Below are 27,163 nucleotides of genomic sequence, written 5' to 3' on the forward strand. Positions count from 1 at the left end.
TGCTAGCTAACATTAAACTTATCTTATAAAAAACAATCAATCAATCATAATCACTAGTTAACTACACATGGTTGATGATATTACTAGTTTATCTAGCCTGTCCTGCGTTGCATATAATCGATGCGGTGCGCATTTGCGAAAAAGGACTCTCGTTGCTCCAACTTGTACCTAACCATAAACATCAATGTCTTTCTTAAAATCAATACACAAGTATATATTTTTAAACCTGCATATTAGTTAATATTGCCTGCTAACATGAATTTATTTTAACTAGGGAAAATGTGTCACCTCTGCAATAGAGTCAGGGTATATGCAGCAGTTTGGGCCGCCTGGCTCGTTGCGAACTGTGTGAAGACTATTTCTTCCTAACAAAGACAGCCAACTTCGCCAAACGGGGGATGATTTAACAAAAGCGCATTTGCGAAAAAAGCACAATCGTTGGACGACTGTACCTAACCATAAACATCAATGCCTTCCTTAAAATCAATACACAGAAGTATATATTTTTAAACCTGCATATTTAGCTAAAAGAAATCCAGGTTAGCAGGCAATATTAACCAGGTGAAATTGAGTCCCTTCTCTTCCGTTCATTGCACGCAGAGTCAGGGTATATGCGACAGTTTGGGCCGCCTGGCTCGTTCCGAACTAATTTGCCAGAATTTTACGTAATTATGACATAACATTGAAGGTTGTTCAATGTAACAGGAATATTTAGATTTAGGGATGCCACCCGTTAGATAAAATACGGAACAGTTCCGTAAAGAATAAACGTGATAGTTTCCGGATTCGACCATATTAATGACCTAAGGCTCGTATTTCTGTGTGTTATTATGTTATAATCAAGTCTATGATTTGATAGAGCAGTCTGACTGAGCGATGGTAGGCACCAGCAGGCTCGTAAGCATTCATTCAAAACAGCACTTTCGTTTTGCCAGCAGCTCTTCGCTGTGCTTCAAGCATTGCACTGTTTATGACTTCAAGCCTATCAACTCCCAAGATTAGGCTGGTGTAACCGATGTGAAATTGCTAGCTAGTTAGCCGGGTGCGCGCTAATAGCGTTTCAAACGTCACTCGCTCTGAGACTTGGAGTAGTTGTTCCCCTTGCTCTACATGGGTAACGCTGCTTCGAGGGTGGCTGTTGTCGATGTGTTCCTGGTTTGAGCCCAGGTAGGAGCGAGGAGAGGGACGGAAGCTATACTGTTACACTGGCAATACTAAAGTGCCTATAAGAACATCCAATAGTCAAAGGTATATGAAATACAAATCAAATAGAGAGAAATAGTCCTATAATTCCTAGAATAACTACAACCTAAAACTTCTTACCTGGGAATATTGAAGACTCATGTTAAAAGGAACCACCAGCTTTCATATGTTCTCATGTTCTGAGCAAGGAACTTAAACGTTAGCTTTTTTACATGGCACATATTGTACTTCTACTTTCTTCTCCAACACTGTGTTTTTGCATTATTTCAACCAAATTGAACATGTTTCATTATTTATTTGAGGCTAAATTGATTTTATTGATGTATTATCACTGCTCCAAAAAATAAAGGGAACACTTAAACAACACAATGTAACTCCAAGTCAATCACACTTCTGTGAAATCACACTGTCCACTTAGAAAGCAACACTGATTGACAATACATTTCACATGCTGTTGTGCAAATGGAATAGACAACAGGTGGAAACTATAGGCAATTAGCAAGACACCCCCAATAAAGGCGTGGTTCTGCAGGTGGTGACCACAGACAACTTCTCAGTTCCTATGCTTCCTGGCTGATGTTTTGGTCAATTTTGAATGCTGGCGGTGCTTTCACTCTAGTGGTAGCATGAGACAGAGTCTACAACCCACACCCCACACAAGTGGCTCAGGTAGTGCAGCTCATCCAGGATGGCACATCAATGCGAGCTGTGGCAAGAAGGTTTGCTGTGTCTGTCAGCGTAGTGTCCAGAGCATGGAGGCGCTACCAGGAGACTGGCCAGTACATCAGGAGACGTGGAGGAGGCCGTAGGAGGGCAACAACCCAGCAGCAGGACCGCTACCTCCGCCTTTGTGCAAGGAGGAGCAGGAGGAGCACGGCCAGAGCCCTGCAAAATGACCTCCAGCAGGCCACAAATGTGCATGTGTCTGCTCAAACGGTCAGAAACAGACTCCATGAGGGCCCGACGTCCACAGGTGGGGGTTGTGCTTACAGCCCAACACCGTGCAGGACGTTTGGCATTTGCCAGAGACACCAAGATTGGCAAATTCGCCACTGGTGCCCTGTGCTCTTCACAGATGAAAACAGGTTCACACTGAGCACGTGACAGAGTCTGGAAACGCCGTGGAGAACGTTCTGCTGCCTGCAACATCCTCCAGCATAACCGGTTTGGCGGTGGGTCAGTCATGGTGTGGGGTGGCATTTCTTTGGGGGGCCGCACAGCCCTCCATGTGCTCGCCAGAGGTAGCCTGACTGCCATTAGGTACCGAGATGAGATCCTCAGACCCCTTGTGAGACCATATGCTGGTGCCGTTGGCCCTGGGTTCCTCCTAATGCAAGACAATGCTAGACCTCATGTGGCTGGAGTGTGTCAGCAGTTCCTGCAAGAGGAAGGCATTGATGCTATGGACTGGCCCGCCCGTTCCCCAGACCTGAATCCAATTGAGCACATCTGGGACATCATGTCTCGCTCCATCCACCAACGCCACGTTGCACCACAGACTGTCCAGGAGTTGGCGGATGCTTTAGTCCAGGTCTGGGAGGAGATCCCTCAGGAGACCATCCACCACCTCATCAGGAGAATGCCCAGGCATTGTAGGGAGGTCATACAGGCACGTGGAGGCCACACACACTACTGAGCCTCATTTTGACTTGTTTTAAGGACATTACTTCAAAGTTGGATCAGCCTGTAGTGTGGTTTTCCACTTTCATTTTGAGTGTGACTCCAAATCCAGACCTCCATGGGTTGATAAATTGGATTTCCATTGATTCTTTTTGTGTGATTTTGTTGTCAGCACATTCAACTATGTAAAGAAAAAAGTATTTAATAAGATTATTTATTTCATTCAGATCTAGGATGTGTTATTTTAGTGTTCCCTTTATTTTTTTGAGCAGTGTATTAAGTTAAAATAGTGTTCATTCAGTATTGTCGTAATTGTCATTATTACAAATAAATAAATAATAATTTAAAATAAATATATATATAAAAAAAAATGGCCGATTAATCGGTACCGGCTTTTTTTGGTCCTCCAATAATCGCTATCGGTGTTGAAAAATCATAATCGGTCGACCTCTAGACTTATCATTAGTAGACTTAGTATAGCAGCCTTGTATAACCACCATGTCATTATCATTAGTAGACTTAGTATAGCAGCCTTGTATAACCACCATGTCATTATCATTAGTAGACTTAGTATAGCAGCCTTGTATAACCACCATGTCATTATCATTAGTAGACTTAGTATAACAGCCTCGTATAACCACCATGTCATTATCATTAGTAGACTTAGTATAGCAGCCTCGTATAACCACCATGTCATTATCATTAGTAGACTTAGTATAGCAGCCTCGTATAACCACCATGTCATTATCATTAGTAGACTTAGTATAGCAGCCTCGTATAACCACCATGTCATTATCATTAGTAGACTTAGTATAGCAGCCTCGTATAACCACCATGTCATTATCATTAGTAGACTTAGTATAGCAGCCTCGTATAACCACCATGTCATTATCATTAGTAGACTTAGTATAGCAGCCTCGTATAACCACCATGTCATTATCATTAGTAGACTTAGTATAGCAGCCTCGTATAACCATGTCATTATCATTAGTAGACTTAGTATAGCAGCCTCGTATAACCATGTCATTATCATTAGTAGACTTAGCATACGAGTCATTCATGATTTGAAATGCAATCGAGCATTTTAGTTTCAAAATAAAATAAAGCGAGCCTTGAATAATTAGCTTAAACAACAAATAAACAGTTCAATTTCAGGAATATGACTGTTTTCAGTCTTAATAGATTTTTGGATTGACACTTAGTGATGGACTTCAGAAGCGCCGTTCCTTTACAGACAAGTAAAATGCCCGTTCAGTGGCTCTTCGAAATGATCTCCAGAGAAGAGAAGGTTTTGTGTAGGCATTTAAATTTCGTGGTATGGAATTGGTAGTTACAATCTTGTCTCATCGTTGAGAGGCGAAGGTCGAGTGCCAACCAAGCCGTACTGCTTCTTGACACAATGCCCACTTAACCCGGAAGCTAGACGCACCAATGTGTCGGAGGAAACACCGTACACCTGGTGACTGTGTCAGCGTGCACTGCGCCCGGCCCGCCACAGGAGTCGCTAGTGCGCGATGGGACAAGGACATCCCTGCCGGCCAAACCCTCCACTAACCCGGACGATGCTGGGCCAATTGTGCGCCGCCCCATGGGTCTCCCGGTCGCGGCCGGGTGCGACAGAGCCTGGATTCGAACCCAGAATCTCTAGTGGCACATATCTGTGCCACTCGGGAGGCCCTACACATTCCTAATAGGACCATTATTCTGCATTGTGAATTGATGAGGAATTTTATGATTTTCTCTTATAATTTTAATGGGAAAAGGATAGAAAATGGCAATTTAAACGTTAAGTAAATTTCCTAGTAAGGATCAAGCAGGACACATCTTAGACCAGATAGATCTGTTTACTTCTGTCATTTCTGTCTACCGTTAGCTAGCTCAATCACTTCAGTTTGATTAGAGGGTGTTGATTGGTGGGTGGGAGCAAGGTAATGTGTGTCTCACCTGTGTAGGCCATGTTCTTGGGGTTACCGTAGGGAGCTCCAGGCTGAACAGGACTGTAGACAGGATTCATACTGCTGGATAATCTGTTCTTACTGAGGGGGAGAAAGTGTAGGGGAGAGAGATAGATAGGCGGGGGATAGGGGGAGAGAGAGAGAGAGAGAGACGGGGATATGGGGAGAGAGAGAGAGAGGGATATGGGGAGAGAGAGAGAGAGAGACGGGGATATAGGGAGAGAGAGAGAGAGACGGGGATATAGGGAGAGAGAGAGAGACGGGGATATAGGGAGAGAGAGAGAGAGACGGGGATATAGGGAGAGAGAGAGAGAGACGGGGATATAGGGAAAGAGAGAGAGAGACGGGGATATAGGGAAAGAGAGAGAGACGGGGATATAGGGAGAGAGAGAGAGAGACGGGGATATAGGGAGAGAGAGAGAGAGACGGGGATATAGGGAGAGAGAGAGAGAGACGGGGATATATAGAGAGAGAGAGAGAGAGAGAGAGAGACGGGGATATAGGGAGAGAGAGAGACGGGGATATAGGGAGAGAGAGAGAGACGAGGATATAGGAGAGAGAGAGACGGGGATATAGGGAGAGAAAGAGAGATGGGAAAAAGGGAAGAGACGGATGGGGAGAGAGACGGGGAAGAGAGGGGATAGGGGGAGAGAAAGAGAGATGGGGAAAAGGGAAGAGACGGGTGGGGAGAGAGACGGGGGAAGAAACAGGGGATGGGGAGAGAGAGAGACGGGGGATTGAGAGAGAGAGACGGGGGATTGAGAGAGCGAGACGGGGGATAGGGGGGAGAGAGAGAATAGGGACAGGGGCAGAGAGAGAGAGATGAGGGACAGGGGCAGAGAGAGAGAGACGAGGGACAGGGGCAGAGACAGGGATAGGGAGAGAGAGAGAGAGACGGGGATATAGGGAGAGAGAGAGAGAGACGGGGATATAGGGAGAGAGAGACCAGGGATAATGGGGGAGAGAAACGAGGGACAGGAGCAGAGAGAGAGAGAGACAGGGGCAGAGAGAGAGAGACAGGGGCAGAGAGAGAGAGAGACCGGGGATAAGGGGAGAGAGACAGGGATAGGGAGAGAGAGAGACGGGGATATAGGGAGAGAGAGAGAGAGACGGGGATATAGGGAGAGAGAGAGAGAGACGGGGATATAGGGAGAGAGAGAGAGAGAGAGAGAGAGACGGGGATATAGGGAGAGAGAGAGAGAGAGAGAGACGGGGATATAGGGAGAGAGAGAGAGACGGGGATATAGGGAGAGAGAGAGAGACGGGGATATAGGGAGAGAGAGAGAGACGGGGATATAGGGAGAGAGAGAGAGACGGTGATATAGGGAGAGAGAGAGAGACGGTGATATAGGGAGAGAGAGAGAGACCAGGGATAATGGGGGAGAGAAACGAGGGACAGGGGCAGAGAGAGAGAGACAGGGGCAGAGAGAGACCGGGGATAAGGGGAGAGAGAGACCGGGGACAGGGACAGAGAGAGACCGGGGATAAGGGGAGAGAGAGAGACGGGGAGAAGGGGGGGAACATGTTAGAGCACATAGCAGGACAAGCGGGGTCTCTTTGATAGTTACTCAGTCAAAAACAACAGGACAAGCCGGGTCTCTACATTCATAAAGAGGAGATGAACAGAGCGAATCATACCGTCTATAACCATCCTCATCATGTGTGTACTTACCTCATCCTCATTACCTCATCCTACCGTGTAGGTCTTACTGGTGTGAGAGTGCCTGGTTAGTACCTGGCCATGTGTGTTGTACCTCGTGTGTGTGTGTGTCTATTATACCTCGTGTGCGTATTATACCTCGTGTGTGTGTGTGTATTGTACCTCGTGTGTGTGTGTCATACGTTGTGTGTGTGTCATACCTTGTGTGTGTGTCATACCTTGTGTGTGTGTCATACCTTGTGTGTGTGTCATACCTTGTGTGTGTGTGTCGTACCTCGTGTGTGTATTGTACCTTGTGTGTGTGTATTATACCGCGTGTGTGTGTATTGTACCTCGTGTGTGTGTGTGTGTGTGTGTGTGTATTGTACCTCGTGTGTGTGTGTGTGTGTGCTGTACCTTGTGTGTGTGTGTATTGTACCTCGTGTGTGTGTGTGTGTGTGTGTGTGTATTATACCTTGTGTGTGTGTATTATACCTCGTGTGTGTGTGTGTGTGTGTGTATTGTACCTCGTGTGTGTGTGTATTGTACCTTGTGTGTGTATTATACCTCGTGTGTGTGTTTGTGTGTGTATTATACCTTGTGTGTGTGTGTGTGTGTGTGTGTATTGTACCTCGTGTGTGTGTGTGTGTGTGTGTGTGTATTATACCTTGTGTGTGTGTATTATACCTCGTGTGTGTGTATTGTACCTCGTTTGTGTGTGTGTGTGTGTGTATTGTACCTCGTGTGTGTATTATACCTCATGTGTGTGTGTGTGTGTATTATACCTTGTGTGTGTGTGTGTGTATTGTACCTCGTGTGTGTGTGTGTATTGTACCTCGTGTGTGTGTGTGTATTGTACCTCGTGTGTGTGTGTGTGTGTGTGTGTGTGTGTGTGTGTGTATTGTACCTCGTGTGTGTGTGTGTGTGTGTGTGTGTGTGTCGTACCTCTTGTGCGTGTCTGGTTGGTACATGAAACTGTATTTGTCAGTGGGGTGCCCGCTCGCCATTCTCGCTGTATGCAAATGAGGAAGAGGTGGGAGTGGATATGCAAATCTGAAATTAAAACAGCAACAGAACATGATTATAATGAAAGTAAAGCACATCAATCACAGTCATGGTAGAGGCCTGCGTTCGTTTATGTTGAGGGATCGTATGCTGAACGGTTGTACTAGTGTGTGTGTGTGTGTGTGAGAGAGAGTTGCATGTTCACAGTTGTATTAATTGATTTGTGTGTTTATGTCCACTGAGGGTACAAACATTCTGAAAGCCTTTCCATGACACAGCTTTTATCTGGATTCACCTGGTCAGTCTATAATCCCTTATTAATGTCACCTGTTAAATCCTCTTCAAATCAGTGTAGATGAAAGGGAGGAGACGAGTTAAAGAAGGATTTTTAAGCCTCGACACAATGGAGACATGGATTGTGTATGTGTGTCATTCAGAGGGTGTCAAGAACAGCAACGCTGCTGGGTTTTTCACACTCAACAGTTTCCTGTGTGTATCAAGAATGGTCCACCACCCAAAGGACATCCAGCCAACTTGACACAACTGTGGGAAGCATTGGAGTCAACATGGACCAGCATCCCTGTGGAATGCTTTCAACACCTTGCAGAGTCCATGTCCAACGAATTGAGTCTGTTCTGAGGGGAAAAGGGGCTGCAACTCAATAGTAGGAAGGTGTTCTTAATGTTTTGTCCACTCAGTGTATATGTCTCTGTCTCTCTGTATGTGTGTATATGTAGGCATCTGTGTGTGTGTGTGTGTGTGTCCATGCAAAGCAACCTTCAGACAGGCGTAGCCCCAATGCACACCAGCAAAACAATGGAGGCAGCAAAGCAAACACACCATCTGCCACTGAGAAGGAACAAAAAGATAGAGAAAGAAAGAGATCGAGAGAGGAAGAGAGAGATCGAGAGAGGAAGAGAGAGAGAATATAGGGATTTGCCAAATGATCCACCAAGCAATGGATCAATACACAGATGAGCTGATCACAGCAAATGTGTCCAGAGTCAAGTGTGTGAGTGCGCCAGTCAGTCAGTCAGTCAGTCAGTCAGTCAGTCAGTCAGTCAGTCAGCTTGAATTTGTGTGCCCCATATGTATTTTACTGCTGAGTGTAGACTGCATACATGTTATTTAGTGTTGACTCAGTGTGTGTGTGTGTGTGTGTGTGTGTGTGTGTGTGTGTGTGTGTGTGTGTGTGTGTGTGTGTGTGTGTGTGTGTGTGTGTCTGATTAATCAGGCATTGACAGGATCACGTCCTGCTGCTGATAGAAAATAAAGGTTCCCCATGTGCTCTCCCTCCCTCCCTCCCTCCCTCCACTCTCTGCCTCTCTTTCTCGCTCCCTCGTTCGTAGGGTCAGGGGGGGTTATAGAGTCCGTAGGGTCGGGGGGGTGTTCTAGACTCGGCAGGGTCGGGGGGGGTTCTAGACTCGGCAGGGTCGGGGGGGTTCTAGACTCGGCAGGGTCAGGGGGGGGTTCTAGACTCGGCAGGGTCAGGGGGGGGTTCTAGACTCGGCAGCGTCAGGGGGGTCTAGACTCAGCAGCGTCAGGGGGTTCTAGACACAGCAGCGTCAGGGGGTTCTAGACACAGCAGCGTCAGGGGGTTCTAGACACAGCAGCGTCAGGGGGGTTCTAGACACAGCAGCGTCAGGGGGGTTCTAGACACAGCAGCGTCAGGGGGTTCTAGACTCAGCAGCGTCAGGGGGTTCTAGACTCAGCAGCGTCAGGGGGTTCTAGACTCAGCAGGGTCAGGGTTCTAGACTTTCTACAAGGCTACTGAAAAAGTGTTGTTTTCAATAGGTGTAAGGTGTTGCAATGTGAACATGTTCAAATGCACTGTGTTGTGGGGGTATTTTGTGTTGTTGAGTTTTGGGGAAACATTTGTTTTTACGCTAATGCATAAATATTTGGCAGGCCGATACTTACCATCAACAGACAATTACATTCACACCCACTGGTAACTGACGAGAAAAACTCCTTGTTGAGGAATGTGCTTACTTTGCTTCTTTCTTGTAAATATTTGAGGTCTTTATTACTTTGCATTTGTAAATGTTTTATAATTTGTGTACATGCAGGGCTCCCATGCAAAACAGGCCTCGGTCTCAATGGGATATCAACTTAAAATACACAAAAACATCTGGTGGTTTAAACACTGTGGCTGTGAGGAACTGGAGTTGCATCTGCACTCACTGGAGGCCTCAGACACACACTACTGTTAATGGGAAACCCTTTAGAAACTGGTAGCTGGAGACTAGTGGAGGCCCATCTCTCTCCACCCATCCACTGTTCTCTACCTCGTCTCTCCTACCACCCTATACGGCCCCAGGCAGACACACAGCCTGAGGCTCCATCCAGGCAGAGCAGGTATGTGCACACATATGCACAAGCAGACAGGCTGACACACACAATCACAAGCCTGCAGGATAACCTGCACTGATCCATCGCCTCATCTCCTCTTCAACAACTCTCACTCCTTTCTTCAGATTCACTCTAAATCCTTCCCCCTCTTTCCCAGAGAGAGGCAGAGAGAGAGAAAGAGTGGCAGAGAGAGCGAGGCAGAGAGCGAGAGAGGGGTAGGGAGAGCGAGAGGGGCAGGGAGAGCGAGAGAGGCAGGGAGAGGCATGGAGAGCGAGAGAGGCAGAGAGAGCGAGAGAGGCAGAGAGACAGAGAGGCAGAGAGACAGAGAGGCAGAGAGACAGAGAATGAATAAGGCCAGGTATAAATTATTCAGATGCTGACTGCTGAGAGGAACACTGTAGCAGCATAGTAAGCCAAGAGTGTGTGCCACCCTGGGTGTGCCACCCTGCGGGAACCCTGGGTGTGCCACCCTGCGGGAACCCTGGGTGTGCCACCCTGCGGGAACCCTGGGTGTGCCACCCTGCGGGAACCCTGGGTGTGCCACCCTGCGGGAACCCTGGGTGTGCCACTCTGTGGTAGAGGTCGACCGATTAATCGGAATGGCCGATTAATTAGGGCTGATTCCAAGTTTTCATAACAATCGGTAAATCGGTATTTTTGGCCACCGATTTGCCAATTTGTAAAAAAAAATTTTTTTACACCTTTATTTAACTAGGCAAGTCAGATTAAGAACACATTCTTATTTACAATGACGGCCTAGAAACGGGGGTTAACTGCCTTGTTCAGGGGGGATTCGTTTTTGCAACCTTCGGTTACCAGTCCAACGCTCTAACCACCTGCCTTACATTGCACTCCACGAGGATTAACAGGCTGACTACCTGTTACGCGAGGGCAGCAAGAAGCAAAGGTAAGTTGCTAGCTAGCATTAGACTTATAAAAAACGATCAATCTTCACATAATCACTAGTTAACATTTACATTTAAGTCATTTAGCAGACGCTCTTATCCAGAGCGACTTACAAATTGGTGCATTCACCTTATGATATCCAGTGGAACAACCACTTTACAATAGTACATCTAAATCTTTTAAGGGGGGGGGTTAGAAGGATTACTTTATCCTATCTACACACGTTGCTTATAATCGATGCGGTGCCTGTTAATTTTCATTGAATCACAGCCTACTTCGACAAACGAGTGTTGATTTAACAAGCGCATTTGCAAAAAAAGTACTGTCGTTGCACCAATGTACATAACCATAAACATCAATGCCTAACAGGAATATTTAGACTTAGCCACCCGTTAGATAAAATACAGAACGGTTCCGTATGTCACTGAAAGAAAAAAACGTTTGTTTTCGAGATGATAGTTTTCGGATTCGACCATATTAATGACCTAAGGCTCGTATTTCTGTGTGTTTATTATATTATAATTAAGTCTATGATTTGATAGAGCAGTCTGACTGAGCGATGGTAGACAGCAGCAGGCTCGTAAGCATTCATTCAAACAGCCCTTCGCGGTGCTTCAAGCATTGTTTATGACTTCAACCCGGGTGGGTATAATATGTGTAAATTTCCAACAGGAATCTATTCCAAAAACTTCGTAAATAACAAGGTTGCCAAAAAACAACGCATACAAAGTTGTATAGCGGCAGAATAAGATACCGGGTAGGGAGTGGTCTATTTCATTGCGTTTTTCACTCATCACGTTTATTCCGAAAAATGTCTGTCCTCACTCTGGTTGCCTATGGACAAACATTAAGATTAAGCTACGTGGTGAGTTGATGCCTATTCGGCAGCTAGTTAGCTAGGTTTGTATGCGTTGCTACTTTGTATGCGTTGTTGGTTGGCAACCTTTTACTTTACGTTTTTTGGAACAGATTCCTGTTGGAACGTTCCACAAATTATACCCACCCCTTCAAGCCTGTCAACTCCCAAGATTAGGCTGGTGTAACCGATGTGAAATGGCTAGCTAGTTAGCGGGTGCGCGCTAATAGCGTTTCAAACGTCACTCGCTCTGAGACTTGGAGTAGTTGTTCCCCTTGCTCTGCATGGGTAACGCTGCTTCGAGGGTGGCTGTTGTCGATGTGTTCCTGGTTTGAGCCCAGGTAGGAGTGAGGAGAGGGACAGAAGCTATACTGTTACACTGGCAATACTAAAGTGCTTATAAGAACATACAATAGTCAAAGGTATATGAAATACAAATCGTATAGAGAGAAGTAGTCGTATAATTCCTATAATAACTACAACCTAAAACATCTTACCTGGGAATATTGAAGACTCATGTTAAAAAGGAACCACTAGCTTTCACATGTTCTCATGTTCTGAGCAAGGAACTTAAACATTAGCTTTTTTACATGGCACATATTGCACTTTTACTTTCTTCTCCAACACTTTGTTTTTGCATTATTTAAACCAAATTGAACATGTTTCATTATTTATTTGAGGCTAAATTGATTTTATTGATGTATTATATAAGTTAAAATAAGTGTTCATTCAGTATTGTTGTAATTGTCATTATTACAAAAAAATATTTAAAAAAATAAAAATCGGCCGATTAATCGGCATCGGTTTTCCCAGCCCTCCAATAATCAGTATCGGCGTTGAAAAATCATAAATCGGCCAACATCTACTCTGTGGGAACCCTGGGTGTGCCACCCTGAGGGAACCCTGGGTGTGCCACCCTGTGGGAACCCTGGGTGTGCCAGTCCTGTTGGTTAACTAGCTATCGCTGGCCAAAGGACCGGTTCAGAGGCAGCCTCTGACACACACACACACAGACACGATGAGTTGACTTGTGTGTTAATGCTGGGCTTGAACCTGGACACTGCCACTCCAGACCCCTGGTTCCATGCTAAGTGTCATTGATTGGAAGTGAAGAAGAGAGATAGCAGGTCAGAGTCACTGATTGGAACCCACTCAACCTCAATCAATCAGATATATTCCTCTCTCCCCCTCTCTTTACCCCTTCCATACTCTCGTTTTCTCTCCTTCCCGCTTGCCTTCTCTCCCTTTCCCCATTCCATCACAGCCCCCCCCCCCCCCCCCAGGTATCCATGGTGACGGCTGGCTCACACTTGATAAAGGAGGTTGTCAGTACAATCTAATTGCAGTGTTTCTAATTCAATAAGACAGAGGGAACCAACCCACCGTGATACCACTAATCTACCCCCACACACATACACAGTCTGCTACCACTACTGTTGCCACTCAAATCCAACATTAAATACTGTCTTAAACAAGTACTGCTGCTTTTCTTTCCTCGCTGGTAGTTAGGCTAATTGATAGTTTATTATCCTGTTAGGGTATAGGGGGCAGTATTTTCACGGCTGGATAAAAAAAATACACCCGATTTAATCTGGTTACTAATCCTACCCAGTAACTAGAATATGAATATACTTATTATATATGGATAGAAAACACCCTAAAGTTTCTAAAACTGTTTGAATGGTGTCTGTGAGTATAACAGAACTCATTTGGCAGGCAAAACCCTGAGACAGATTCTGACAGGAAGTGGATACCTGATGTGTTGAATTGACTTTAAGCCTATGCCATTGAAAAACAAAGGGGCTGAGGAATGTTTTGGCACTTCCTATTGCTTCCACTAGATGTCACCAGCCTTTACAAAGTGTTTTGAGTCTTATACTGAGAGATCTGACCGAACAAGAGCCATGGAACGGTGATGGCCCATTACACACCTGGCGCGCAAGTTCATGTTGGGTACTCTCGTTCCAATACGGTTTAAAAGAGAACGCAATCGTCCGCCTTGAATTTTATTCATGTTCTGGTTAAAAAAGGCACTAATGATTTATGCGATACAACGTTTGACATGTTTGAACGAACGTAAATATATTTTTTCCGTTCGTGAAGTGAAGTCCGGCTGGCTTAGATCATGTGCTAACAACACGGAGCTTTTTGGACATAAATGATGAGCTTTTTTGAACAAAACTACATTCGTTATGGACCTGGGATTCCTGGAAGTGACATCTGATGAAGACAATCAAAAGGTAATGGATTATTTACATAGTATTTTCGATTTTAGATCTCTCCAACATGGCGGTTAGTCTGTATCACAAAGCGTATTTTTCTGGGCGCAGTGCTCAGATTATTGCAAAGTGTGATTTCCCAGTAAGGTTATTTTTAAATCTGACAAGTCGATTGCGTTCAAGAGATGTAAATCTATAATTCTTTGAATGACAATATAATATTTTACCAATGTTTTCTAATATTAATTAATTATTTTGTTGTCATGACTTGACTGCCGGTTATTGGAGGGAAACGATTTCCTGAACATCAACGCCATAGTAAAACGCTGTTTTTGGATATAAATATGAACTTGATAGAACTAAAAATGCATGCATTGTCTAACATAATGTCCTAGGAGTGTCATCTGATGGAGATTGTAAAAAGTTAGTGCATAATTTTAGCTGATTTTATGGTTTTGGTGACGCCTGTCTTTGAATCGTCAATACATTACACACAGCTATTGTCAATGTACTCTCCTAACATAACCCAACTTTATGCTTTCGCCGTAAAACCTTTTTGAAATCGAACAACGTGGTTAGATTAAGGAGATGTTTATCTTTCAAAGGGTGTAAGTTAGTTGTATGTTTGAGAAATTTGAATTTTGACATTTATTTGGTTTCAAATTTGCCGCTCTTGAAATGCACCTGCTGTTGATAGGGTGCGCCACGGGTGGCACGCTAACGTCCCACATAGCCCCAAGAAGTTATAAACTGGGTGGTTGGAGCCCTGAATGCTGATTGGTTGACAGCTGTGGTATATCAGGCCATATACCACGGGTATGACAAAATATTTATTTTTACTGCTCTAATTACGTTGATAACAGTTTATAATAGCAATAAGGCACCTCGGGGGTTTGTGGTATATGACCAATATACCATGGCTAAGGGCTGAGTCCAGGCACTCCGCGTTACGTCGTGCCTAAGAACAGCCCTTAGCCGTGGTATATTGGCCATATACCACACCACCTCGAGTCTTGTTGCTTCATTAATTGGCCAGAGATTCTGCTCAACCGTCATGTTCAGTAGTCAGGAAACAGGGAAAAACCTCTTCAAATTGAAAGACCTCTATCTACCCATCATTGGCACATCAAATCAAATTTAATTTGTCCCATGTGCAGAATAAAACAGGTCTCGACCTTACAGTGAAATGCTTACTTACAAGCCCTTAACTAATAACGCTTTAAAATTTTAAAAAATAAGTGTTAAGTCAAAAATAGAAAATAAAAGTAACAAGTAATTAAAGAGCAGAAGTAAAATAACAAGCAAGGCTAAATACAGGGGGTACCGGTACAGAGTCAATGTGCGGGGGCACCGGTTAGTCGAGGTAATTGAGGTAATATGTATATGTAGGTATAGTTAAAGTTACTACGTATAGACAATAAACAGAGAGTAGCAGCATCGTAAAAGAGGGGTCTGGATAGCCCTTTGATTAGCTGTTCAGGAGTTTTATAGCTTGGGGATAGAAGCTGCTAAGAAGCCATTTGGAACTCAACTTGGCGCTCTGGTATCGCTTGCTGTGCGGTAGCAGAGAAAACAGTCTATGACTAGGGTGGCTGGAGTCTTTGACAATTTTTAGGGCCTTCCTCTAACACCGCCTAGAATAGAAGGTCCTGGATGGCAGGAAGCTTGACCCCAGTGATGTACTGGGTCATATGCAACACCCTTTGTAGTGCCTTGCGGTCGGAGACCGAGCAGTTGCCATACAAGGCAGTGATGCAACCCGTCAGGATGCTCTTGATGCTGCAGCTGTAGAACCTTTTGAGGATCTGAGGACCCATGCCAAATCTTTTCAGTCTCCCGAGGGGGAATAGGCTTTGTCGTGCCCTCTTCACGACTGTCTTAGTGTGTTTGAACCATGATAGTTTGTTGGTGGTACTTGAAGCTCTCAACCTGTTCTACAACAGCCCTGTCATTGAGAATGGGGGCGTACTTGGTCCTCCTTTTCCTGTAGTCCACAATCATCTTCTTTGTCTTGATCACACTGAGGGAGAGGTTGTGGTCCCGGCACCACACGGCCAGGTCTCTGACCTCCTATCCTATAGGCTGTCTCGTCGTTGTCGGTGATCAGGCCTACCACTGTTGTGTCATCGGCAAACTTGATGATGGTGTTGGAGTTGTGCCTGGCCATGCAGCCATGAGTGAACAGGAAGTCAGGAGGGGACTGAGCACGCACCCCTGAGGGGCCCCCGTGTTGAGGATCAGCGTGTCGGATGTGTTGTACCCTACCCTTACCACCTGGGGGCAGCCCGTCAGGAAGTCCAAGTAGTGATGAGCTTTGAGGGCACTATGGTGTTGATTGCTGAGCTGTAGTCAATGAATAGTATTCTCACATAGGTGTTCCTTTTGTCCAGGTGGGAAAGGGCAGTGTGGAGTGCAATAGAGATTGCATCATCTGTGGATCTGTTGGGGCGGTATGCAAATTGGAGTGGGTCTCAGGTTTCTTGGATAATGGTGTTGATGTGAGCCATGACCAGCATTTCAAAGCACTTCATGGCTACAGACGTGAGTGCTACGGGGCGGTAGTCATTTAGGCAGGTTACATTAGTGTTCTTGCGCACAGGGAGTATGGTGGTCTGCTTGAAACATGTTGGTATTACAGACTCAGTCAGGGACAAATTGAAAATGTCAGTGAAGACACTTGCCAGTTGGTCAGCGCATGCTCGGAGTACACGTCCTGGTAATCCGTCTGGCCCTGCGGCCTTGTGAATGTTGACCTGTTAAAAGGTCTTAACTCACATAGGCTATGGAGAGCGAGATCACACAGTTGTTCCGTCACCTTATCATCAACACCACCTGCTTTCTACCCTCTTTCTGTCTATCATCCTCTAACTCCTTCTTGTACTTAAGGCATCAGCATGCTTTGGTTTGGCTGGCGCCTAGCCGAATAGGTGAACCGAATGAGAGTGCTCGCATACTCCCTTAATTCTTAAAAGTCTAAGCCGTTGGGGGGTGGGGATCTAATTTAGAATTGTTTTAAGATGGTTATACTGCGAATCATTTAGCCATTTGATTTGGAATTTTAGGACACCTTTAGGTAGAAAAATAATATATATAAAAAAATGATTTGATAAAATATAGAATTTAACTTTTACTACTATAGCACAGAGAAACGCATTGAATAACACATTCTTATACAATGGGTGGGTCTAATCCTGAGTGCTGATTGATTAAAACCGCATTCCAGCCAGTGTCTATTCCAGAAGTTACCACTGGCTAAATCTATGACATTAAAATGTCTATTTACTCTGTTCCATCTGACAGCGCAATCCACCATCTCATCAACCCAGCCAGGTAATGTATAAACTTGATCTCCACTATAAAAAGCATCTAGACATTATCGCACATTTCTTTTAGATAAGCATTTGATTTTCAACAGCTGATATTTGTATCGACCTTGCCTTCTGTCTCTCCCGACATTTGCAAAAAACATTCTATATTGAAATCTCCTGCTGTCCCATAGTAATGAACATGTCAGGACGAGAGACAGACAGGTAGTGTTTCGCAGCCAGTCGAAATCCTGAATCATTTGGATATATACGAAGAAATGTCAATAGAAACAGGTAAAATGAAATGAAGTGCAGCTAGTTTGCTGTCTTTCCAGCTTCAGTTTGAATGATTGTGTTAGCTGTGTTTGTTGGCTCTGAACAACAGTGTCCTGATGAGAAAGCACATTTTCTATGCCAGGCGAAACCGCGCATCATTAGCTCATTGTTATGGATGTATCCAAATAAATGTCACGAGAAAACAGCTTAAACAAACGCAAATGCAGCTACTTTGCTGTTATTCTGGCTGCATTGTTTGGCGTGACTGTAAGTTAGCCGTAGTTGGCTAGCTAGCAAGCAAGGGATAAGAATGATGCCAGCCACTATGGCAATGGGACATTTAGAATGAACGACTGGGTCGCGTCCATAGATACAGAACAAAAAGACTGAACGACTGGGTCGCGTCTCTGGCAACTGAACCAATAGAACAAACGACCAGCAAGCTTGTGTAGCAACCCTAGATTTGTGTCGGGACTATATCTTGTGTTAGCATGAAATGGTATTAATAAATTCATCAAAATAAGGTTTTAAATGAAAATATTTCAATCATTGTTTGAATATGTTGGTAACCCGTTGTATACAAGTGATAATGCCCTCGAAGACGGTGTTTGGTGGATATATTGGCACAAATCCTCCAAACACCGGCTTCTCGGGCATTCACTTAAATAAATGGCAAAACATAGACATAAAATAAATCTTAACAAACAAGGTTTTGAAGAGTTTGTCCTATGTCTAGGAGATACAGTTGAAGTCGGAAGTTTACATACACTTAGGTTGGAGTCATTAAAACTCTTTTTTCAACCACCACACATTTCTTGTAATCAAACTATAGTTATGCCAAGTCCGTTAGGACATCTACTTTGTGCATGACACAAGTAATTTTTCAAACAATTGTTTACAGACAGATTATTTCACTTATAATTCCCTATATCACAATTCCAGTGGGTCAGAAGTTCACATACACTAAGTTGACTGTGCCTTTAAACAGCTTGGAAAATTCCAGAAAATGTCATGGCTTTAGAAGCTTCTGATAGGCTAATTGACATCATTTGAGTCAATTGGAGGTGTACCTGTGGATGTATTTCAAGGCCTACCTTCAAACTCAGTGCCTCTTTGCTTGACATCATGGGAAAATCAAGAGATCAGCAAAGACCTCAGACAAAAATTGTAGACCTCCACAAATCTGGTTCATCCTTGGGAGCAATTTCCAAATGCCTGAAGGTACCACGTTCATCTGTACAAACAATAGTACACAAGTATAAACACCATGGGACCATGCAGCCGTCATACCGCTAAGGAAGGAGACACGTTCTGACTCCTAGAGTTGAACGTACTTTGGTGCGAAAAGTGCAAATCAATCCTAGAACAGAAGCAAAGGACCTTGTGAAGATACTGGAGGGAACAGGTACAAAGGTATCTCTATCAACAGTAAAACGAGTCCTATATCGACATAACCTGAAAGGCCGCTCAGCAAGAAAGACGCCACTGCTCCAAACCCGCCATAAAAAAGCCAGACTACAGTTTGCAACTGCACATGGGGACAAAGACTGTACTTTTTGGAGAAATGTCCTCTGGTCTGATGAAACAAAAATAGAACTGTTTGGCCATAATGACGATCGGCATGTTTGAAGGAAAAGGGGGAGGCTTGCAAGCCGAAGAACACCATCCCAACCGTGAAGCACAGGGGTGGCAGCATCATGTTGTGGGGGTGCTTTGCTGCAGGAGGGACTGGTGCACTTCACAAAATAGATGGCATCACGAGGGAGGGAAATGATGTGGATATATTGAAGCAACATCTCAAGACATCAGTCAGGAAGTTAAAGCTTGGTCGCAAATGGGTCTTCCAAATGGACAATGACCCCAAGCATACTTCGAAAGGTGTGGCAAAATGGCTTAAGGACAACAAAGTCAAGGTATTGGAGTGGCCATCACAAAGCCCTGACCTCAATCCTATAGAAAATATGTGGGCAGAACTGAAAAAGCATGTGCGAGCAAGGAGGCCTACAAACCTGACTCAGTTACACCAGCTCTGTCAGGAGGAATGGGCCAAAATGTACCCAACTTATTGTGGGAAGCTTGTGGAAGGCTACCTGAAACGTTTGACCCAAGTTAAAAAATTTAAAGGCGATGTTACCAAATACTAATTGAGTGTATGTAAACTTCTGACCCACTGGGAATGTGATGAAAGAAATAAAAGCTGAAATAAATAATTATCTACTATTATTATGACATTTCCCATTCTTAAAATAAAGTGGTGATCCTAACTGACCTAAGACAGGGAATTTTTACTAGGATTAAATGTCAGGAATTGGGTTTAAATGTATTTGGCTAAGGTATATGTAAACATCCGACTTCAACTGTATAAGAAAGCTCAGGAAATATATAGATTTTTGGTTTTTACACATATTTAACCTAATTTCTTGGGTAGGCACAAAACTACCTTCACACTTTTTTAAAACCAAGAACGGTTACCTTCAGACAAGTCCCGTGACACTACTAGAGCAAAACAGAGACCATCATCGTTTCCGTAGAGTGGTCATAATAGTTCTTAGGTCAAACTGTTAGGAGGACGCTACAGACGTTTTCGTGAGAAGACTGATTTTCAGGATGTCTCATGGTCTGACCAACACCGCTCTAGCTCTGCCACCTTTCACCGCAGATGCGTAAGTGCGACATCAGCGGATGCGGTGGATTGAGACGTAGCCAATGCAAAAAACAAGATCTCTAGCTTAAATTGACAGGTGCATTAAACACCTCTAGTCGTTCACTTGAAAAATGATAAAAAAGGCAGAAATAGTCATGTTTGTCCATCTTGAGACGCCGTAGTCTGTATACATGTCATCAAAACAGTCAGAATTAAACTAAGATAACTCAGGAAATCGTCCGAGGAGATCTTGGTTGTGCAATTTTACATCTGACTAAGATGTTTGCTGCAGTATTTCTCAAGTGAAAAAAATGTGCATGAAAAAAAAGAGTTGACTCATTGAATGACAAACACTTCATTGAAGAATCTCTACTGTTGACCAATCACCGCTGAAGGGGCGTAAAAATTGTGCGCACAAACAGTAAAAAAACGACAAAAAATAAACTTGCCGACCTCCAAAAACGTCACAAAATGTCATGTCTGCACAAACTGTTTCAGATGGGAAGCACGCGGATGCCTTTCCTCCCTCCCACCATCACCTCCCTTCAGAAACCTCCCTTCTCCCCTCACCTCCCCTCAGAAACCTCCCTTCACCTCCCCTCAGAAACCTCCCTTCTCCCCTCAGAAACCTCCCTTCTCCCCTCAGAAAGCTCCCCTCAACTCCCCTCAGAAACCTCCCTTCACGTCCCCTCACAAATCTCCCTTCACTCATTCAGTACATGTACACAGAACGCACAATAATCCTCCCTTCACCCCCACAGAGCAGTGGACAGGTGGCTAATCTAGCCCTGGGGGTCCTATACTGTCCCGTGACTTAGGCTGTGCGTTAAATCAAATTCATTTAATTAATTCGAATTTAGAATCAAGGTTTTGTTCATTTTTTGTTTTTATGAGCGTTTATGTCCGCTTCTTCTCATGTTGTATTTTTGGTCTCGTCTCCTTCGCTCCACTGTGTGCACCTTCCCATTTACACCAGAGATCTGTATATAATGAAGAGATGTACGTCTCTGCCCCAACAATGGGAGTCGTTGTCCGCAAGTCCAAAATAAACCCATAGAAACACATTGGCCATATTTTGGACAGACGTTAGCGAGACTGAAAAAGCTCTCGCTTTGCCTCTTCCTCTATGGTTTACACACACACACATACCAAGCCCCTCCCTCTGCCTGTCACGCAAACCACCCCAAAAAGTTGAGAGATCTTCATCCTGTATTTGAGGTTTGGTCCAATGGAAAATCGGTCATATGGACACCAAAACACATTTTTACTGTAATAGTGGAGTTCATTTTCCTAACGATACCCTTTTTACAACTCAACTAAACAAATTACGCAGAGCAGACACTACTAAAACGAGAGTATCAATGAACGTTGATTGTGGAAAATTAATGTTCATTGGGGTACACTTACTGCTAGCAGCATTTTAGCCAAAGACTGTTGCCGTCTAGTCTTTATAAGCATAAAACACAATTATATAAGGAATTGGCAACTCGTTCTCATTCTGAGAAATAAGGTAGTTCCACCTGATTTCAACATCTGAACAAAGCGGACAGAATAACATGCTTTTCAAAACAGTCGGAGACAGACAGTTCAACCATGTTAGCTAGCAAATAGATCCGAGATGGCTGTCACAATCTTCTTCGTCTGAAGATATGAGAAATCATCGTCGGAGAAAGTGGACCAATACGCAGCGGGGTTGTGTGTACTCATCTTCTTTTTATTATGGATAAGAAGGTAAACCGAAAACAAAACACGTACACAGGAAAAACACGACGACGACGAACAGGCTTGTAAGGCCCAAAGCTATACACAGCAATTAATCTCCCACAACTCACAAACCCAAACCTATATATAGGACTCTCAATCAGAGGCAACTAGAAACACCTGCCTCCAATTGAGAGTCCAACACCCAAACCTAAACATAGAAAACTAAACAGAACGTAGAAATACAAACCTAGAACAACCCAAAACCCAGAACTAACAAATCAAACACCCTAATACACAACCAAACATCCCGAACCACATAAAACAAATACCCTCTGCCACGTCCTGACCAAACTACAATTACAAATAATCCCTAATACTGGTCAGGACGTGACAATGGCTAAACTTGAAATATAAAGATTAGCTGGCTAATCACTAGCACGTGGGCTTGAGAGATTGTTGATGAGACCTGTGTTCATTCTCTAATGCCTGCTACAAGATGTTAGTCAGTATTAGTGAATCTGCATTATGCATGGTTCTAGTTACGAAAAAAGGGCATTTTTCATAGAAAGACTTGAAAGCCAGATCAATGATCATTGCAAAAAAAAAAGCAGGTTAAACTACACTGCTCAAAAAAAATTAAGGGAACACTTAAACAACACAATGTAACTCCAAGTCAATCACACTTCTGTGAAATCAAACTGTCCACTTAGGAAGCAACACTGATTGACAATAAATGTCACATGCTGTTGTGCAAATGGAATAGACAACAGGTGGAAATTATAGGCAAGTAGCAAGACACCCCCAATAAAGGAGTGGTTCTGCAGGTGGGGACTACAGACCACTTCTCAGTTCCTATGCTTCCTGGCTGATGTTTTGGTCACTTTTGAATGCTGGCGGTGCTTTCACTCTAGTGGTAGCATGAGACGGAGTCTACAACCCACACAAGTGGCTCAGGTAGTGCAGCTCATCCAGGATGGCACATCAATGCGAGCTGTGGCAAGAAGGTTTGCTGTGTCTGTCAGCGTAGTGTCCAGAGCATGGAGGCGCTACCAGGAGACAGGCCAGTACATCAGGAGACGTGGAGGAGGCCGTAGGAGGGCAACAACCCAGCAGCAGGACCGCTACCTCCGCCTTTGTGCAAGGAGGAGCAGGAGAAGCACTGCCAGAGCCCTGCAAAATGACCTCCAGCAGGCCACAAATGTGCATGTGTCTGCTCAAACGGTCAGAAACAGACTCCATGAGGGTGGTATGAGGGCCCAACGTCCACAGGTGGGGGTTGTGCTTACAGCCCAACACCGTGCAGGACGTTTGGCATTTGCCAGAGAACACCAAGATTGGCAAATTGGCCACTGGCGCCCTGTGCTCTTCACAGATGAAAGCAGGTTCACACTGAGCACATGTGACAGACGTGACAGAGTCTGGAGACGCCGTGGAGAACGTTCTGCTGCCTGCAACATCCTCCAGCATGACCGGTTTGGCGGTGGGTCAGTCATGGTGTGGGGTGGCATTTCTTTGGGGGGCCGCACAGCCCTCCATGTGCTCGCCAGAGGTAGCCTGACTGCCATTAGGTACCGAGATGAGATCCTCAGACCCCTTGTGAGACCATATGCTGGTGCGGTTGGCCCTGGGTTCCTCCTAACGCAAGACAATGCTAGACCTCATGTGGCTGGAGTGTGTCAGCAGTTCCTGCAAGAGGAAGGCATTGATGCTATGGACTGGCCCGCCCGTTCCCCAGACCTGAATCCAATTGAGCACATCTGGGACATCATGTCTCGCTCCATCCACCAACGCCACGTTACACCACAGACTGTCCAGGAGTTGGCAGATGCTTTAGTCCAGGTCTGGGAGGAGATCCCTCAGGAGACCATCCGCCACCTCATCAGGTGCATGCCCAGGCGTTGTAGGGAGGTCATACAGGCACGTGGAGGCCACACACACTACTGAGCCTCATTTTGACTTGTTTTAAGGACATTACATCAAAGTTGGATCAGCCTGTAGTGTGGTTTTCCACTTTAATTTTGAGTGTGACTCCAAATCCAGACCTCCATAGGTTGATAAATTGGATTTCCATTGATTATTTTTGTGTGATTTGTTGTCAGCACATTCAACTATGTAAAGAAAAAAGTATTCAATAAGATTCTTTATTTCATTCAGATCTAGGATGTGTTGTTTAAGTGTTCCCTTTATTTTTTGGAGCAGTATATATAATGATAAAATATTAGTAGTGGGTCTTATGACTGTGGAAGGCCTATATTTAGCCTAGGTATGACTGAATTCATTAGATTTTTGCTGACTGTTTGAAATGCAGTGTATTTGACCTTTAAATGTACAACACTTATTTTGAGAAAAAAAATATTTTTTAGATTTTATATATATATATATATATATATATATATATATATATAGTGAATCGCCCATAAGTTTGAAAAAAATAGAGATAGGATTTTTAGACCATATCGCCCAGCCCTACCCAGGACCCCATGGCACGTCCTAGCTGTGCCTGAATAAAAAGACAAGGTGAAGTGTCTGTGTGTCAGAGTATGACAGTGTGTGTCTGTGTGTTTTAACTGGTTGATGTTAAGTGTTTTTGGCCCCTTGGTTGTGAAAAGCCATTCTTCCCCTAAGCCCTCCATTCCACAGACCACTTAAAACTATTCTTCACAGGACAATGACACTGAACCAACACATCAGAATGAGACGGAGAGATCTTTAAATTCCTACAGGCATTATGAGTGATCGACACCTTTGTGTCAGAGCTATAGTTCACACAACTACAATGTCACACAACCATATGATGGGGCATATGAGGGGGGGGGCGATTACGTGCAACACACCTGATCCCAGACGAGCGGCTAGGTGGACTTAATTAACCTCTCTGGTACATGTGGGACGATTTCGTCCCACCTACGTAACAGCCACTTCAATCCAGTGGCGCGATTTTTGAATCGTTAGAAATGCTATAACTTCAATTTCTCAAACATATGACTATTTCACAGCTATTTAAAGACAAGAATCTCGTTAATCTAACCCCACTGTCCGATTTCAAAAAGGCTTTACAACAAAAGCAAAACATTAGATTATGTCAGCAGAGTACCCAGCCAGAAATAATCACACAGCCATTTTTCAAGCTAGCATATCATGTCACATAAACCCAAACCATATCTAAATGCAGCACTAACCTTTGATGATCTTCATCAGATGACACACCTAGGACATTGTGTTATACAATACATGCATGTCTGTTCAATCAAGTTCATATTTATATCAAAAACAAGCTTTTTACATTAGCATGTGACGTTCAGAACTAGCATTCCCACCGAACACTTCCGGTGATTTTACTAAATTACTCACGATAAACGTTCACAAAAAGCATAACAATTATTTTAAGAATTATAGATACATTACCCCTCTATGCACTCGATATGTCCGATTTTAAAATAGCTTTTCGGATGAAGCACATTTTGCAATAATCTAAGTACATAGCCCGGCATTACAGGGCTAGCTATTTAGATACCCACCCAGTTCAGCCTCCACCAAAATCACATTTCCTATAAGAAAAATGTTCTTACCTTGCTTGTTCTTCATCAGAATACACTGCCAGGACTTCTACTTCAATAACAAATGTTGGTTTGGTCCCAAATAATCCATCGTTATATTCCAACAGCGACGTTTTGTTCGTGAGTTCTAGAATGCTTCTTCGCGGTGTCGCGCATGGCGCATTGGCGTGTCAAAAATGTCTAAATATTCCATTACCGTACTTCGAAGCATGTCAACCGCTGTTTAAAACCAATTTTTATGCCATTTATGTCGTAGAGAAGTGTTAATATTCCGACCGGGAGTATGCATTGAGCCTAAACAGCCGAATAAAATTTCTCCTCAGAAGCGACTCATGCACGCGCATCATTGAAAGGTCCTCCGAGCAGCCACTTACAAAAGGCGATAATATATTTCAACCTGAGGTTCCCTCGTAAACCTTCAGTTATTTCGCGGGCTCTGAGAGCCTATTGGAGCCCTGGGAATTGTCACGTTACAGCTAAGATCCTTACTTTTCAATAAAAAGAGGTAAGACGCACGACTCCTTGTCAGACAGGGTACTTCCTGCTTGAAGCCTTGTCAGGTTTTTGCCTGCCATAGGAGTTCTGTTATACTCACAGACACCATTCAAACAGTTTTAGAAAATTCAGAGTGTTTTCTATCCAAACCTGAACAATAATATGCATATTCTAGCTTCTGAGTTGGTGTAGGAGGCAGTTAAAAATGGGAACATATTTTTTCCAAAATTCTCAATACTGCCCCCTATACCAAACAGGTTAAGCAGAACACACTCAGTGGCCATGGGGCACAACAATAACAGAGAGAGCAGCTGTTCCTAGCCTGGTGATGTGCACAGCTACATGCTAACAGCTACATGCTAACACTGTGTATGCAGGAGCAGGTGTTTTTTGTTCTCCTTCCCTTGGGTTCTCTAGTGGGCCTAGTTGGTAGTTATGGAGGGGGAGGGTGAAGAGGGAAGGGGTGATTACAATGAAAAGAATATAAACGTATATTCTCCCCCCTCGCCTCACCCAGCATCTGCTGTCTGGGCAGCCTTGTGTTATTAAGGCATAATGACATACACTCCTCCCCCTCTCACTCTGAAATAACCCTGGGCTCTGTAGTGTCAGTAGCATATAGCCCTCTACTAGATTCACGTTACAGACACACGTGAGAGGGAGGCACTTTCTTGCCACAAGGACTGATTCAAGCTCTGATAAGAGGTGGTGGGCGTCATCCACGGACTGAACGTTTGAAACTCTATTGGCCATCTAAGGCTTTACCTAAATACAGCCTTCATGAAGGATTAACGTGTGAAGAGTGGATTAAGAGAGATGACTACGTGGAATACCTCATTAAATGCAGATTACATTCTTATACGAAATCATTTCCTTTTGTCACTGCCGTGTATATTACCACCCAGGCGGACACCGCGACGGCCCCAGGCGGACACCGCGACGGCCCCAGGCGGACACCGCGACGGCCCCAGGCGGACACCGCGACAACTATTTGCAAACTTGAAACCGCATATCCCGAGGCTGCATTGATTGTAGGCTGACATTACCAAAAGTATGTGGACACCTGCTCGTCTAACATCTCAATCCAAAATCATGGGCATTAATATGGAGTTGGTCTCCCCTTCTGCTGCTGAAACAGCCTCCACTCTTCTGAGAAAGCTTTCCACTAGATGTTGAAATATTGCTGCGGGGACAACAGCATTAGTGAGGTCGGGCACTGATGTTGGGTGATTATGCCTGACTTGCAGTTGGCGTTCCAATTCATCCCAAAGGTGTTCGAAGGGGTTGAGGTCAAAGCTTTTTGCAGGCCAGTCAAGTTCTTCTACACCGATCTCACAAACAATTTCTGTATGGACCTCAGTTTTTGCACTGAAGCATTGTCATCCTGAAACAGGAAAGGGTCTTCCCCAAACTGTTGCCACAATGTT

At 44.3% G+C, this 27,163-nt stretch overlaps 1 protein-coding gene across 5 annotated transcripts in view; it reads right to left on the minus strand.

Annotated features, from left to right (window-relative positions):
• Positions 1–27,163, minus strand: part of fam168a (family with sequence similarity 168 member A) — a 66,954-nt gene that overhangs the window by 33,451 nt on the left and 6,340 nt on the right. For 2 of the 5 annotated variants that reach the window (XM_029773766.1, XM_029773769.1), the window contains exons 2-3: positions 7,363–7,470; positions 4,768–4,859 (exon numbers count right to left, since the gene is read on the minus strand). In XM_029773766.1, the coding sequence (XP_029629626.1) occupies positions 4,768–4,859; positions 7,363–7,424 (154 nt within the window). In that variant the 5' untranslated portion in view covers positions 7,425–7,470. Of the gene's footprint in view, positions 1–4,767; positions 4,860–7,362; positions 7,472–8,199; positions 8,272–18,899; positions 18,906–22,404; positions 22,415–27,163 lie in introns of those variants that run through there. The other 3 variants (XM_029773768.1, XM_029773767.1, XM_029773770.1) reach the window with 3 other exon arrangements.

The sequence above is a fragment of the Salmo trutta genome, chromosome 13 (assembly GCF_901001165.1).
Source record: "Salmo trutta chromosome 13, fSalTru1.1, whole genome shotgun sequence".
Classification (NCBI taxonomy): domain Eukaryota; kingdom Metazoa; phylum Chordata; class Actinopteri; order Salmoniformes; family Salmonidae; genus Salmo; species Salmo trutta.